Below are 14,953 nucleotides of genomic sequence, written 5' to 3'. Positions count from 1 at the left end.
TTCTCGACTCCATTAGTTGTTGAGAATGTTTAACATCCTTCACTTCAGCAGTCAATTCAGATGAAATCTTTTGCAGGGAAACATTCATTGTCTGGATGGCATCCCATAGGGTATCCAATGTAACAGTTGCTGGTCTAATTAGTTCGCCGAGTCTCGCTGGTGAAGGCGTCTGAATGGAAGCGGGTACACTCTCCACTCTTCCCGCCTTGCGCTCGGACGTCGCCGCGTCTGGCGTCGAAAATCCCACAGGGCCGCTGCCTGCGTCAAAACTATCCAGATGAAGTTCTCCTGTAGGGTCCGTCTCTCCACCCGGTCTCGGCGGCGCAACTCTATTAGGCGGACTCAGCGATATCGCCTCCGCGCCAAGTTCTCCGGTAAGCTGTTGTTTCGGGGATCCAACCTGGGCAAAAACTTGTGGTCCCAACGTTTGTAGTCCAAAGACTTCTAAGGTAGGCTGCTTTAGCGATGTGGTTTCCCCAGTGCTAGGAGCGGCTTTAGCACCGATCTTTCCTTTCCTCTTAACCATAATTGGGGTAGGGAAAGGAAAAACGCCAGGCAGACCTTCTCGTGTCTCAGAACCTCAAAACGCAGCTCCTCCCGTGGACGCCATCTTGATCTCCCCTAACTCCGATTTTTCATATTCTGATATATTTTTTTACCTCTGTCTCCTCCATTCGAAGTCTGTTCAATACACTGACCATTCATTCTATGCACTGTAGCTTAACATCTGAATAACTTCCTATGAGGTGTTTTTCAGTTATCAACTCTGTCCAACAAGGAAGCAAGAGCATTCTTCCTGCTTGGCCATATTTTTAAATTTATTTCATCAGTGAAGAAAATAAATTTTCCTGAGAACAGAGCTGCTTCTTTTTTCTATAGAAGCCTAGAAATTGGAACCATCTTCCTCTAGTGTTAAGGACAAATGGACAATGACTGACACAACAGACTTCAAGAGAAAGCTGAAGGCATATTTATATCAGAAGGCCTTTAGCTCAGAGGCTGTTCTTACTGATTGATGTCATTTATGGGTTTTTTTTTAAGTACTTTCTATTCCGCCTTTTGTAAAACTCAACAAAGTGATTTAGAGGCGTATTTTCAAAGCACTTAGCTTACAAAGTTCCATAGGTTACTATGGAACTTTGTAAGGCTAAGTGCTTTGAAAATTAGCCCCTTAGAGTCATAAAAACTAATATAAGCAGGCTTTTCACCTAGAAGCAGTATCTAATAACTGTTTCCTTTCTTATGTAACATGTTCAAGACAAAATGCTATGTTATAGATTGATTTTTGTGATTTCTGGTTCTCCCTGGACAGAGTATCTTGCAGACACAGAAATGAAGTGACTCTCCCGTGAGGTCACTGACCCGGACCAATACCAATGCATTAAGCTTAAAAAGCTATCACATTATGTGCGCATGCAGATTCCCACTCTAGTTCACACTATATACCATCAGGCAAGGACCGCCCCTTTTCAGTTTGTTTATTTCTTTCCGCGCTGACGGTCAGATCTGCCGACTCAATATTCTCCAGTGCTGTTTTCTCGCGATTATAATATATATTTTTTTCTTACATTTTTGTTTTCTTCTCCACAATTTCACTCCTTCATTAAGGAATTAAATTTGGCAGTTTTTCTCTTCCATGTCATGTCAGCAAAGAAACAGGGCTTCAAACGCTGCAAAGACTGTAATAATAAAATGTCTAACTTAGATCCTCACGATCAGTATGTTGTTCCCTGTCTGGGGAAAGCACACTTAGATTCCAACTGTGACAAGTGTGCTAGCATGCTCCCTCGAACACGAAAAATTACAGATCTTAAGATGAGAGCCGTCGTCGACGAGTTACCTCATCAGACATCCTCTAAACAACTTGGTAAGAAAGCTACAAGCAAAAGAAAACACTCCGACGAACCTCTGCCTGGTAAAAGTTCAGAGGGTGCAGTTTCTATCATGAATCAGCAGCCTGTTCAACTCCTGTTGATTTCTCCTCAGTCTCTGCCACCAAAATTTACTACTTCTGTTGTCAGGTGCTGAGACTCAGATGCAGGACACCCCCCCCTATATTTCCTCCATCGGGGCTGACAAAATCTCCTGCTAAACGAGCGAAAATGCTGACTGATCTTCAGCATGGCACCGAATCTTCTCACTCTCATCGGCAACGATCTGATTCTTCACTGCCTCATCATCACAGAGCTCACTCTCGTCAGCACCATCATTCTCTGGACACAGAAGGAGCTCTTCTCCTACTCATCGGCACTGACAGAACTCCTCCCATTCTTGTCATCGAGCTGGCTCCTCCCACTCCCATCAAGTTAGCCCCTCCCCTTCTCATTGGAACCGATCTAGCTCCTCCCCTTCTCACCAGCACAATGCTTCCTCTCAGCAGTTTTATTTATTTATTTGTGTCATTTATATCCCACATTATCCCAAACAAGTTTGAGTTCAATGTGGCTTACAATAAACAGTATAGGATACATAACAGAGACTAATGCATAAGAAAGTCATTTTTTGTAAGAACTCAATTATACAACACAATATCATAGACGTACTGGAATAACTATGAATATTCAACATTTGGAAAATCTATGATGAATGAGAAATTGTACATGAAGCATTGTGAAGGTTAATGATAAATAAAGTAATAACTAATTCACGAAGAATTAGTTGTTTGTTTGAGATATGGTTGTGAGGGTTTGTTTGAAGAGGAACAATTTAAGAATTTTGCGGAATTTGGCATATTCCTATATACTTATTATTTTAGACGGTAAGGAGTTCTACCATTTGGTTCTTAGGTAAGTGAAGTCTGCAAAGTGGACTGAATGGCTCCTCTTCTCCTTCTCCTACTCAGACTACTCCAAATCACATACCGTCTCTCTCTCCAGAATGCAGACAGGATTTAAACAATCAAGTGGTGTCTCCTAAGCATAACTCAGCGGTTTTAGGCACAATGCCTACCGCCAATATCTCCTCATCTTTTCAAGTGTCACAATCTAATCAAGATATTCTCCATCTCCTTCGTGATTTTTTATTAAAAAATCAGAACCAGCAGTCTCGCCAACAGCGCTCGACTTCTCAGGTACCTTCAGACTCGGCAGCTGCCTTCTCACATTCTGCTCCTTCATCTCATAGGAAATGTTCATGGTCAGTGTCTACATCAGAATCCATGGCAGCAGAAATTTTTTCGGACTATGAATCTTCTCCTCTACATTCTCAGGGTCACTCTAGGTGTTCTTCTTCTTATAACCATTCTGATCACGATGTGGGCACTACGGGTTTACCTTCTGACCCCTCTCCTCCGCAACCATCTAAGTCATTTCAACCTGAAGATACTTCTTATCCCAAATTTCTCCTCAAGTTGACATCAGCTTTGGACATTCATTCAACTTCTCAATCTGATCCACGATCAAAGAAGCTATAAGTTCTTCACTACAAGGAAGCACCGAAGGAAATAATAGCATTGCCATTACATGATGTCCTTGAAGATCAACATAAAATTGTTTGGTCTACTCCACACATCTATGCCTACAAAAAAAAGAGTCTAGATACAAAATACAAGGTCCAGGACACTTTGGGATTTGGTAAGCCGCAGCTATCTCATCAATCTATAGTAGTTCATTCAGCCATGCGTAAGCATAAGAGCTCACGGGACCATTCTAATTTTCCACCAACTAAGGAAATGAAGCTCATGGACTTATTGGGACAAGAAAATGTATCAAAGTGCCATGCTCAATGCCCGGATAGGGCTTCATATTTTTCATTATACCGACTATCAATTCACCATACTGGACAGTTTGTCTAAAGCGTTTGATTCTCTCCCAGCTACAATGCAACCTCAACTGTGACCATTACTCCAAAACCTAGAAGAATGTACAACTAATTTAATCAGAGCTGCCCACGATTCTTATGACACTTCAGTTAGAGGTGTGCGGTGGGCATTTCCACAAGACGTTTGGCTTGGTAAAAAGCGTCAGGTCTCCGCGAAGATGTTCACAACCGGGTAGCTGATGCTCCTTGTAGAGGGGCCAATCTCTTTGGTGATAGGGTTAAAGACATTATCAATAACATCAAACAGGATTGCACAACTCTAGATACTTTAGAAGATGACAATCTCAACAAGCCTAGATCTTCTTTTCAACATTCATCATATGTCACTTCTAAAAGGAGATACAATTCTCGTAAACCATACCCTTTCAATAGGTACAACTCTAACTACAAATACAACAATAAGCCAAATAGGCCTCAGCAGTCAAAGAAGTCATATAGAGAAAGGAGAACACCTAAGCCAGCACCCATTATGGCGCCCAAACCCTTATCTTCTTTTTGACCTGGCAGTTGCCATAGCCCTACCAGTTGGAGGCCGTCTTCAATTTTTTGCTCCTCAGTGGTCCCTTATCACTTCAGACAAATGGGTCCTTTCGATTGTACACCAGGGATACCATCTTCACTTTGCGAATCCTCAGCCTCACACGCACATTGTCACCTCTCAGGTTCCTTCCTGTCACCTTCATCTCCTTCAGGAAGAAATCTCCTGTCTCCTGTAAATCAATGCAATCGAACCAGTACAGGAATCTCACCGGAACACAGAATTTTATTCCAGATTCTTTCTTATTCTGAAAAAGAACGGCGATCTACACTCTATTCTGGATTTAAGATCCCTAAACAAATTTCTCAAAAAAGAAAAATTCAGAATGACAACTCTCCGAACGATTCTCCCACTTCTAGATCAAAATGCCTGGCTGGTGTCTCTCGACCTTCAAGACGCATATTTACACACTCCTATTCACCATTCGTCCAGAAGGTATCTTCGTTTTCAAGTGGATTCTTATCATTAGCAATTTCGAGTTCTCCCGTTCGGCCTCTCTTCAGCGCCAAGGATGTTCACAATCACGATCATAGCCCATCTTCGTCAACAGAGAATAACGATTTTCCCTTATCTAGATGATTGGCTCATCTCATCACCAACTGCTCAAGACGCTCTCCAAACACTGCAGAAGGTCACCTCTCTCCTCAAGATTCTTGGGTTCCTCATCAACTCGGAAAAATCTCAACTCCTTCCAGTTCAATGACTCGAGTTCATAGGAGCAGTTCTTCATACACCTCAGACGCTAGCGTACTTGCCTCTCAGCAGAGCCACACAAATTCACATTCTCATTTCTCACCTGAATCATGTATCGTTCACCACAGCTCGGACATTATTAGTCTTTCTGGGTCATATGGCGGCTGCTATACCATTACCTTTAGCAAGACTACATACGAGGCCTTTACAGTGACACCTGAGGGACCGATGGATCCCAGCTCTTCATCCTATGTCAACAAAGATAGAACTTTCTCACAGTCTGAAAACTTCTCTGCAATGGTGGACTCACACCCCACATCTCCTTCAAGGTATGCAGTTTTGACCTCCTCTACCTTCAATTTACCTAACCACTGATGCATCCAAACAGGGGTGGGGAGCACACATGAACTCTTACAAGACACAAGGTCTTTGGACTCATGAAGAAACATCATACAGTATCAATCTCCTGGAGGTGCGAGCCATCAAGTTGGCTCTTCACGCGTTTCACACTCACCTCTCTCATCAACAAATTCACGTTCAAACGGACAATTAGGTGGCAATGTACTATATCAACAAGCAAGGGGGTACCGGGTCTCGACAGATATGCATGGAAGCTCTACATATCTGGATGTGGTCTTAGGTCTCCAGTCCACAATCTCAGCATCCTACCTACCCGGGGTGCAAAATGCCTTAGCGGATTCACTCAGCAGAAAATTACAGCCACACACTCAAGACCACTGTTACGCACGCTCTCTTCAGCAAGTGGTGTCAGCCTCTCGACCTGTTTGCGTCCCCTCTCAACGCCAAACGTAGATTTTGCTCAAAGTTTTCCAGTCCGAACGGAATAGCAGAAGACGCTTTCCAAATTCCATGGACAGAAGGCCTTCTCTATGCCTTTCCTCCAATTCCATTCATTTCCAAAATGCTCCACAAGGTGAAATCAGAAAAAGCATCTCTTTTGTTGATAGCTCCTTATTGGCCAAGACAGGCATGGTTCACGTTTCTCCTAAACCTAACTTTGCGGCCCCCTCTTCCACTTCCGCTGGATCCGGATCTGATAACACAACAAGGCAGTCTTCTTCACCAAGACGTCATATCTCTCTGCCTCACGGCTTGGCTGATTGGTCCCAATCAAGCATGATATTCTCACAGGGCGTTCTTAGAGTTCTCCTCGCCTCTAGAAAAGACTCCACTCTGAAATCTTACACAGCAAAATGGAAGCGTTTCTCCAGCTGGTGTTTCCGTTACCGTCTCCACCGACACTGCTTCTCTATCTCGTGTCTTAGATTATCTTCTCCATCTTTCCAAATCAGGGTTATCATACTCATTGATAAGACTTCATTTATCAGCTCTCTCAGTGTTCCATGACCCGGTGGACGATTTGACCCTCATGCAACATCCTGTTTCAAAAAGAGGAGTGGCCTAGTGGTTAGGGTGGTGGACTTTGGTCCTGGGGAACTGAGGAACTGAGTTCGATTCCCGGCACAGGCAGCTCCTTGTGACTCTGGGCAAGTCACTTAACCCTCCATTGCCTGCTGCATTGAGCCTGCCATGAGTGGGAAAAAGTGCGGGGTACAAATGTAACAAAAAAAAAAAAAGATGCCTTAAAGGACTTATGCACCTTTACCCTCCCATTCGTCCACCAGCTCCAGCATGGGACCTTAATTTAGTGCTGAATGCGCTTATGACTTCTCCTTTCAAGCCACTTCACAGCATGGAACTCAGATATCTTACTTGGAAAACACTGTTTTTAGTAACTTTGACTTCAGCACGCCATATTGGTGAGATCCAAGCTCTCATCCACTATCCACCATATACTCAATTACTCCATGATAAGGCCGTGCTTCGCACTCACCCAAAGTTCTTACCTAAGGTAGTCTCACCTTCTCACTTAAATCAAGTAATAATACTTCCAACTTTTTATCCTCCTCCACATGATTCTGAGGATCATAAGAGGTTTCATATTCTGGACTGTCTGAGAGCTCTAAACATTTATCTGAATAGAACCAAATCCAAGAATAGACCTTCTCAATTATTTCTTTCACTTCGGTCTACTCTTCAACCGCAACCAGTGATGAAAGGAACTCTATCCCAGTGGATTGCAAAGTGTATCACCTTATGTTATCAACTTGCACAGCCATCTAATCCCTCAAACATTCCTCATGTCACAGCTCATAATCTCTGGGCCATGGTGGCCACAAGGGCTCACTTGCAAAGAACTTCCTTACAAGACTTTTGTAGAGCAGCTACGTGGTCAACAGTGCATACTTTTATGAAACATTATTGCATTGATACAACTTCATTTACTGATGCAGTTTTTGGTCATACTGTCCTTTCTTCTGTACTCAGAGGCGTCAACTACCACCTCCTCCTCACACAGGTACCAGTTATTTTTTCAATAGACATATGTATGCTTCATAATCTATTACCTGTGTAGCTTGGGAGTCTTCATTTGTGTGGCTGCAAGATACTCTGTCCTGGGAGAAATTAAAGTTGCCTACCTGTAAGGTAGTTCTCCTTGGAAAGATGATCTTGCAAGCCACACAATCCCTCCTAACCCTCTCTTAAGTTGCCGCTAGCTATTATATCAAACTGAAAAGGGGCGTTTCTTGCCTGATGGTATATAGTGAGGCATATTTTCAAAGCACTTTGGGAGGCTAAGTTCCATATGTTTCTATGGAACTTTGGGAGGCTAAGTGCTTTGAAAATAAGCCTCAGTGTGGACTACAGCGGTAATCTGCACGCACGCATACTGTGATAGCTTTTTAAGCTTAATGCTTTGGTATTGGTCCTGGAGGGTCAGTGACGTCATGGGAGAGTCACTTCATTTGTGTGGCTGCAAGATCATCTGTCCAAGGAGAACTACCCTTACAGGTAGGCAATTTTTATTTCTATTGCTGCTCCTGTACACTTATTTTTTTTCTTTTTATGTACATTTTAGTTGTATTCCGTTAAAAAAAATAACAGCTCCCTTACTTCGGCGTGTATACATGAACTTCCATTGCCCTTCTTTCTCCCCTAGAATTCCCTCTTATAAGTTTCAGTCGTATCCATGTCTCGCAAGGCCTCAGACACCAGGCCAGAAGAAGCTCTGAACTACGACGCGAGCGAGCTGAGCCCTGGTTCCACCTACTCTTACTAACAAGAGGCGGGGTTAAGCGGCTGAACAATGCAGCCCGAGAAAGATAATAGCGTTGTGCTTAGTCCCTCCCCCCCTAGAATTCCCTCATAACTTTTCAGTAGTATCCATATCCCGCAAGGCCTCGGACACCAGGCCAGAAGAAGCTGTGAACTATGACGCGAGCGAGCTGAGCCGTGGTTCCACCTCCTCTCTTGCTAACAGGGGGCGGGGTCAAGCGGCTGAACAACGCAGCCCGAGAAATATACGTAATAGCGTTGTGCTTAGTCCCTCCCCCTTTAAAAGCCTTTACTTACCCAGTATGCACTTGGCAGGCTATTGTCGTGCGCTGCCTACTGCGCTGTGCTGCACGTCTTCCGGCTGTATAGTGTTGCGGAGCGCTTTTTATTTTTTTAAGTGGCAGTTACTGATGTTATAGTAATTATCGACAATGACTACGTTAGTTTTGGATAATGGAGCCTATACCTTAAAGATTGGCTATAGCCACGGTCAGGTTAGGTAAGTGCTCCAGTTGTCCTTATCCGCAGGGATAAACCGTATATTGTAACGGTGGGTTGGTGATATAAGTTTAGGGTGGTTACTCTATCGCTCCAGAAAAAGGAGGATAATAAGCTGCCTCGTGTTTCAGTTGGAGTTCATGGTCGCCCCTGTGCCCTTTCAGCCTCTTTCGCGTCTCTTGTGGCCCTATAGATTGTGACTTTTGGGCTATGCTTCTGACAGCAGTTTGTAGTTTCTTGTGGGTGGCAATACAGAAGTGTCAATGAAGTTGTATTAACATAGGCAGACACTCCTCCTTCGGGCCCAAGCATGGCAGGTGCGATCATTGGGGCAGGTATTAAGGTGAAATTTGTGAGATACTAGGCCACAGCTTTATTCAAACAATTTAACAGTAGAAATTAAGGAAACATCTGAGCCTGAGAAGCCAGTAGTGCACTCTGCGTTGAACCAGCTAGGGAGGTGTGCCATAGTTCTTGTACACCTTAGCCTGCCTTGCACTCCCCTCATCAGCTAGGTAACCTACTAGGGTTTGTTTTGTTTTTTTGGCTACAGTTTGCTGTCCCGCACCTACCATCTTGCAGCTAGGTGCGTGCATCAGGACCACTGCCCAGTGTACTACTACTACTATTTAGCATTTCTATAGCGCTACAAAGTGTACGCAGCGCTGCACAAACATAGAAGAAAGACAGTCCCTGCTCAAAGAGCTTACAATCTAATACACAAAAATAAAGCAAGCAAATCAATTAATGTGTAGAGGAAAGAGGAGAGGAGGGTAGGTGGGGGCGAGTGGTTACAAGTCAAAAGCAATGTTAAAGGGTTGGGCTTTCAATCTAGATTTAAAGATGGTCAAGGATGGGGCAAGACGTAGAAGCTCAGGAAGTCTATTCCAGGCGTAGGGTGCAGCGAGACAGAAGGGGCAAAGTCTGGAGGGGTGTAAATGCTGACACCAGTGTAGGTCTTGGTCTTGTCTTCCGGTGGCCCACAAACCGTTAAATGTCTGCCATTCCCATATGCATGCTTATGGGCTTGGGTGCTTCCACAACTGTGACAGAGCACAAGCAACAGTGATTCAGGTGATCAAGGCTAGTTACTAACAGAGCCCCACTGACTTTTAGCAAATGACATCTTCTGCTTGCAGGTTGCATCAACAAAGGGAGAGGGTGGGAGGGCGGGAAGCTTTTGTTGGGGTCAAAGAGGGGAAAGCCCAGGGAAATGGGCAATTTAAATGTTGCCCAAAGCCCGGTTCTGGACTGCTCCACCCTCCAACAGGCTGTTTTCCAGTAGCTGTATGAGACGTCATGATGGCATCATCAGTGATGTCTGCTAGGAGGCCTCCTGACTCCAGCCCAACTCACTTCTGGCCTTGGAGGGTGGAGCATTGGTCCAAGCATTGCATGTCGCTTCTGCCATGTTAAACGCAGCCATGCTCGCAGTGCTCTCGTGGACCTTCATGTATGAGCAGAATTTGAATATTAATGTATGGGACATTATTAATCTTGTTTCTGTTTGGATTTTATGATTATATTTCTAGTATGTGATGTGTGAGGCTCGTGTAGTTTTCCGTTTGGCAGGTAAAAGGTGCTTGACAATTCCTCCTGTGTTTGAGATAGATTTGAATATAGTGTGTTAAACTACTTTTTACCAAACAGGTTGTGTTGTGAAACAAAATGCTGAAGGAGTTTTTGTTGGATTATTTGTAGTAAATAATTAGCAGATTTTAGTACACACAGCTTCAGCTTTAGAAATGTTAATTTCTTTCTTCATCTCTCTCTCATTCACCCCTGAATAATTCACTGCTGAGTCACTTTAAAGTTGAAGTAACAAAACATCTGTTTACTCACAGTTTGTAGTTAGATTATAATCAGACAGGCTTATATATACATATTACTATACATTTGTATTATCAGCTCCTTCCATGTGCTTAGATGGTAATGGATGCTCACACCACCATAGATCCTCTCAGGTTAGGAGAGATCATGAGCTCCATGTGCTCCATGTGCTGCATCTGCTGTGTCTAACCCCCACAGGAAGTTGCATAGCTATGTGACCTCTCTAAGTAATTCACATCAGAGGTCACAGAGTAATCACAGAGAAATAATAGGTGACAGGCAATGCATGTAAAAATACAATACATTCCAACAAACCCCTTCTCATGCATAACTGTCATGCAATTATTTATTCATACAAAGTCCAAGCTTTATACGCAGATTCACAAAATGTTCTCTGGGTAACGGTTTGGTCATAATGTCAGCTGTCATCTCACTGGTGTGACAATAGTGTAGACTGATGACCCCTTCTTTCGCCAACTCTCGCACGTTGTGGTATTTCGTTGCGATGTGCTTGGTGCGTGACTGAACCTTGTCATTCTGTGACAGTCGGATGCAGCTCTGATTATCTTCCATTATCTGGATTGGTCTCTTTTCAGCTATTCCAAAATCCAGCAAAAGTTTTTCAATCCATATCAGTTCTCTGCACGCTTCCGATACAGCCACGTATTCAGCTTCTGTAGAAGACAAACTCACAATACTTTGTTTATGACTGGCCCATGAAATTTGTACATTTCCATACATAAACACATATCCACTTGTGGATTTATAATCAGAATGATCCCCTGCCCAATCTGAATCACAGTAACATATTAGTTTTGGATTACTATTGGCTGAAATCTTTAATTTACAATCAATGGTACCCTTTAAATACCTTACCATCCTTTTAACTGCAGTCCAATCTGATTTGGTAGGTGAGCTGACCCTTCTGCTCAAAATTCCTACTGCATTTGCTATATCAGCCCTGTATGTGGTAGCTAGATATAAAAGCTTACCTATGGCTGATCTATATTGGATGTTATCTGGTAAAGGTTCTCTTACTGTTTCATCCTTCAGAAAATCAGTGATCATGGGAGTGCTTACAACTTGGGCATCTTGCATACCTAAACTTTCAATAAGCTCATTTATTTTCTGCTTCTGGCTTAGAAGATAAGAACCATCATTTTGTTTCTCAATTTCTATACCAAGATAGTATGACACATTACCAAGTTCTTTTATCTCAACATTGTGGTTTAAACATTTTACAATGTCCTTGTACTCTTGCTCACTTTTGCTTGCAATGAGCAGATCATCAACAAAAGCTAAAAATGTATGCATATTGTCCATTTCTGCACCTAGTGTACAAGCATTTATCTGCTTCACCTTGCTTAAATCCTAAATTTGTCAATATTTCATGCAATTTTTCATTCCAACATTTTGCACTTTGCTTTAATCCATAAAGACCTTTGTTTAATTTACACACTAGCTGTCTTTGTTTTGTATTTATGAAACCTGTTGGCTGTTCCATGTACAAGTCTTCAGTTATTTCTCCGTGAAGAAATGCTGTTTTCACATCAATGTGGTTGACTTGCATGCCTTTTGAGACTGCAATGCTCAGAAGTGTTCTGATTGTCGTGTGTTTCACTACAGGTGCAAACACTTCATCAAAATCTTCTCCATATTTTTGAAGATATCCCTTTGCCACTAATCTGGCTTTATACCTTTCCACTTTTCCTTGTGCATTCCTTTTTAACTTGAATACCCATTTGCATCCTATAGCTTTCTTGCCAGGAGGTAATTTTGTAAGAATCCAAGTATTATTTTTATCCAATGCATCAATTTCTTCTTGTGCAGCTTTATGCCATTCAGCAGCTTCTTCTGCTGGCATTTTCTCAATCTCATCCCATGTTAAGGGCTCTTGAGCTTCTGCTGACTTTGTTAGGTAAGACAGTCTTGGGGGTGGAACACCTTTGTTTTCCCTGGATGAGCGTCTGACAACAGGTTGGTCTGACCTTTCTGCATCCTCTAAATCTGAGAGTTCTTCTCCAATTGATTCCCCTTCTCCAACTGTACTGTCTTCTTCAATGATCCTTTCTGTGTCTGTTTCCTCTGTCTGTTCCTCGTTAGATACAGATGAGTTGCTTTCAGACATCTGCCTTGGTATGGCATTTATATACACTGGCATGTCTATTATTGTTCTAGTTTCATATTCTGGATGATAAGGCTCATCTGGGATAATCCAGCCTTTATCAACCCTTTTGTTTTCATCAAAATATGTAACATGTCTTATGCCAACAATGCCAGTTTTCAGATTCAAAATTCTATATCCTTTGTGTCCTGGAGCATAGCCAACTAAAATGCCCCTTTCTGTTGTTGAATCCAGCTTATGCCTTCTTTGCTTTGGTACATGAGCATATGCTGTACTTCCAAATGTTCTTATGTGTGACAGGTTTGGCTTCCTACCATGCCATGTCTCATGTGGTGTGCGCTCAGCGCCTTTAGTTGGCATTCTGTTTTGTAGGTACACTGCTGTGAGAATGGCTTCCCCCCATAGTCTTTTAGGGAGATTGCTATCTGACAGCATACATCTGGTCATTTCCACAAGTGACCTAAATTTTCTCTCTGCAACAGAATTTTGCTCTGGTGTATAAGCTACTGTTGTGATATGCTGAATGCCTTCTTGTTCTAGAAATGTGCGCATGCTTTGTGAAGTGAACTCACCACCATTGTCGGTCTGAAGAACCTTTGGTTTTCTTTCAAATTTATTGCTCACCATGGCTACGTATTTCTTCAGCATGTCTGTGACTTGACTTTTTTCTTTCAGCAAATAGGCCACACAATATCTAGAGAAATCATCCAAGAATATTAGCACAAATCTGTTATTTCCCAATGATGGGATATTAAACGGTCCACATAAGTCACTGTGTATTAAGTCCAGTACTTTATTACTCCTATTTCCTGTGTATGCAGGAAATGAGGGTCTCATACCTTTTTGAGTAACACAGTCTATGCATTTCTCCATTTTACCAGCATCTGCACTTATCTGAATGCCGGTGGCCAGTTGCTTACTGTAAAGATCCTGGATCACCTTAGAATCACGATGTCCCAGGCGGCGATGCCAGATTTCCAGACTACATTTACCATCATTCTTCCTTACTTGCGCCATATGTGAGGCTTCACCTGAAATGCTCAGTTTATAAACATCATTATGCATAAAAGCTTCAGCATACACTTCATCATTTTTAGAGATTGTGCACTTACTGTTTTCAAAATGAATCACAAATCCCTTCTTATCTAATGTAGATACACTAAGCATATTGCAAACTGCTTGGGGAATATACAAGACATCACTTACAGGAATTTCTTTAACTTCATTAGACACTTTGCATTTTAAGAATCCAATACCTTTTGCTTGGATCTTAGCAGTCCCTGCGTTTGCAGTTTTAAGAATACCTTCCTCTGGACACATTTCCTGAAAGAAATCTTTACAATTGGTTAAATGGCATGTGCTCCCTGAATCCAAAATCCAAGTACTTTCATTTGAATTATTATTTACCATAGTCAAAGATTTTTCTGCCATTAGAAAGCCCTTGTGTTTATCTTTGTCCTTCATACATTTCCTGGTTTGAAAATTCTTTAGTTCCATTGGCTTAGGTGAGCTAGAGGGAGTGTTTTGTGTTTCCTTACACCATTTAGATACATGTCCCTCCTTTCCACATGAGTAGCAAATCAGCTTGCCCTTGGGTGGAGTTTTCCCATAGCTCCGCCTTCCTCTGTTCTTTGCCAAGAAATTTGTTTCATTTCTCTCTGACTGACTTTGAGAACACATCTCCTCAGAATCATTTATTATGCATTCCTGCCTTAGTTTTGATGTTGCCTGTTCAAAAGATTGCCCTTCAATGGCCTCATTTACAGACCTAAAAACATCAAACTTCTTTGATAGTGAGGTAAAAAGAAATGCTCTTTTCAATGCATCACACATGGGAATTCCAGAAAGTTCTAACTTTTGAAATGAAGACATAAGATGCATAATGTGATCATTACATTTACTTTTATCCCTTAATTTGGTTTCATTCAACTCTGCCAACCAAATTGGTTGCTGCTTTGCATATGTAGTTGCATACATAGTTCTCAGTTTATATAAAATGTCCTTTGGTGTATCTTTTCCCTCCACTAATATGGCTTGTTTCTCTGAGAGAGCTTCCAAAAGCATGCACTTCACATAATAGTTTGCATTGTCCCATTCAGCCATATTTTCAGCTGTTCTGTCTTGGTCTAAGCATATATTTAATCCTTTTGCTCGAAGGAGACATATGAATCTTAGTTCCCACTGCTGATAATTAAACTCAGTTAATCTAGGCACCTTGAGAGAATAGAAAAATGGTGAATTTCTTCCCTCAGCCATTTTCTTAGCCTTCTGTCTGCTGTGTGGGGGGGGAGAGAGACAGACTGAATCTTTCC

At 42.3% G+C, this 14,953-nt stretch overlaps 2 protein-coding genes across 3 annotated transcripts in view; one reads left to right on the top strand and one right to left on the bottom strand.

The window, feature by feature from the left end:
- Positions 1 to 8,223, bottom strand: part of TCP11L2 (t-complex 11 like 2) — a 49,955-nt gene extending 41,732 nt beyond the window's left edge. For both annotated transcript variants that reach the window (XM_030215058.1, XM_030215060.1), the window contains exon 1: positions 8,027 to 8,223. The gene's annotated coding sequence lies outside the window, so the exon portion shown is untranslated. The remainder of the gene's footprint in view (positions 1 to 8,026) is intronic.
- Positions 8,224 to 8,499: 276 nt separating this feature from the next.
- The window catches only part of ACTR6 (actin related protein 6), a 57,055-nt gene continuing 50,601 nt past the window's right edge, over positions 8,500 to 14,953 (top strand). The window contains exon 1 of the mRNA XM_030215152.1: positions 8,500 to 8,687. Within this exon, the coding sequence (XP_030071012.1) occupies positions 8,620 to 8,687 (68 nt within the window). The 5' untranslated portion in view covers positions 8,500 to 8,619. The remainder of the gene's footprint in view (positions 8,688 to 14,953) is intronic.

The sequence above is a fragment of the Microcaecilia unicolor genome, chromosome 9 (genome assembly GCF_901765095.1).
Source record: "Microcaecilia unicolor chromosome 9, aMicUni1.1, whole genome shotgun sequence".
In the NCBI taxonomy this organism is placed as follows: domain Eukaryota; kingdom Metazoa; phylum Chordata; class Amphibia; order Gymnophiona; family Siphonopidae; genus Microcaecilia; species Microcaecilia unicolor.
Note: the sequence above shows the minus strand (reverse complement) of the source record. Positions and strands in the feature narration are given on the sequence as shown.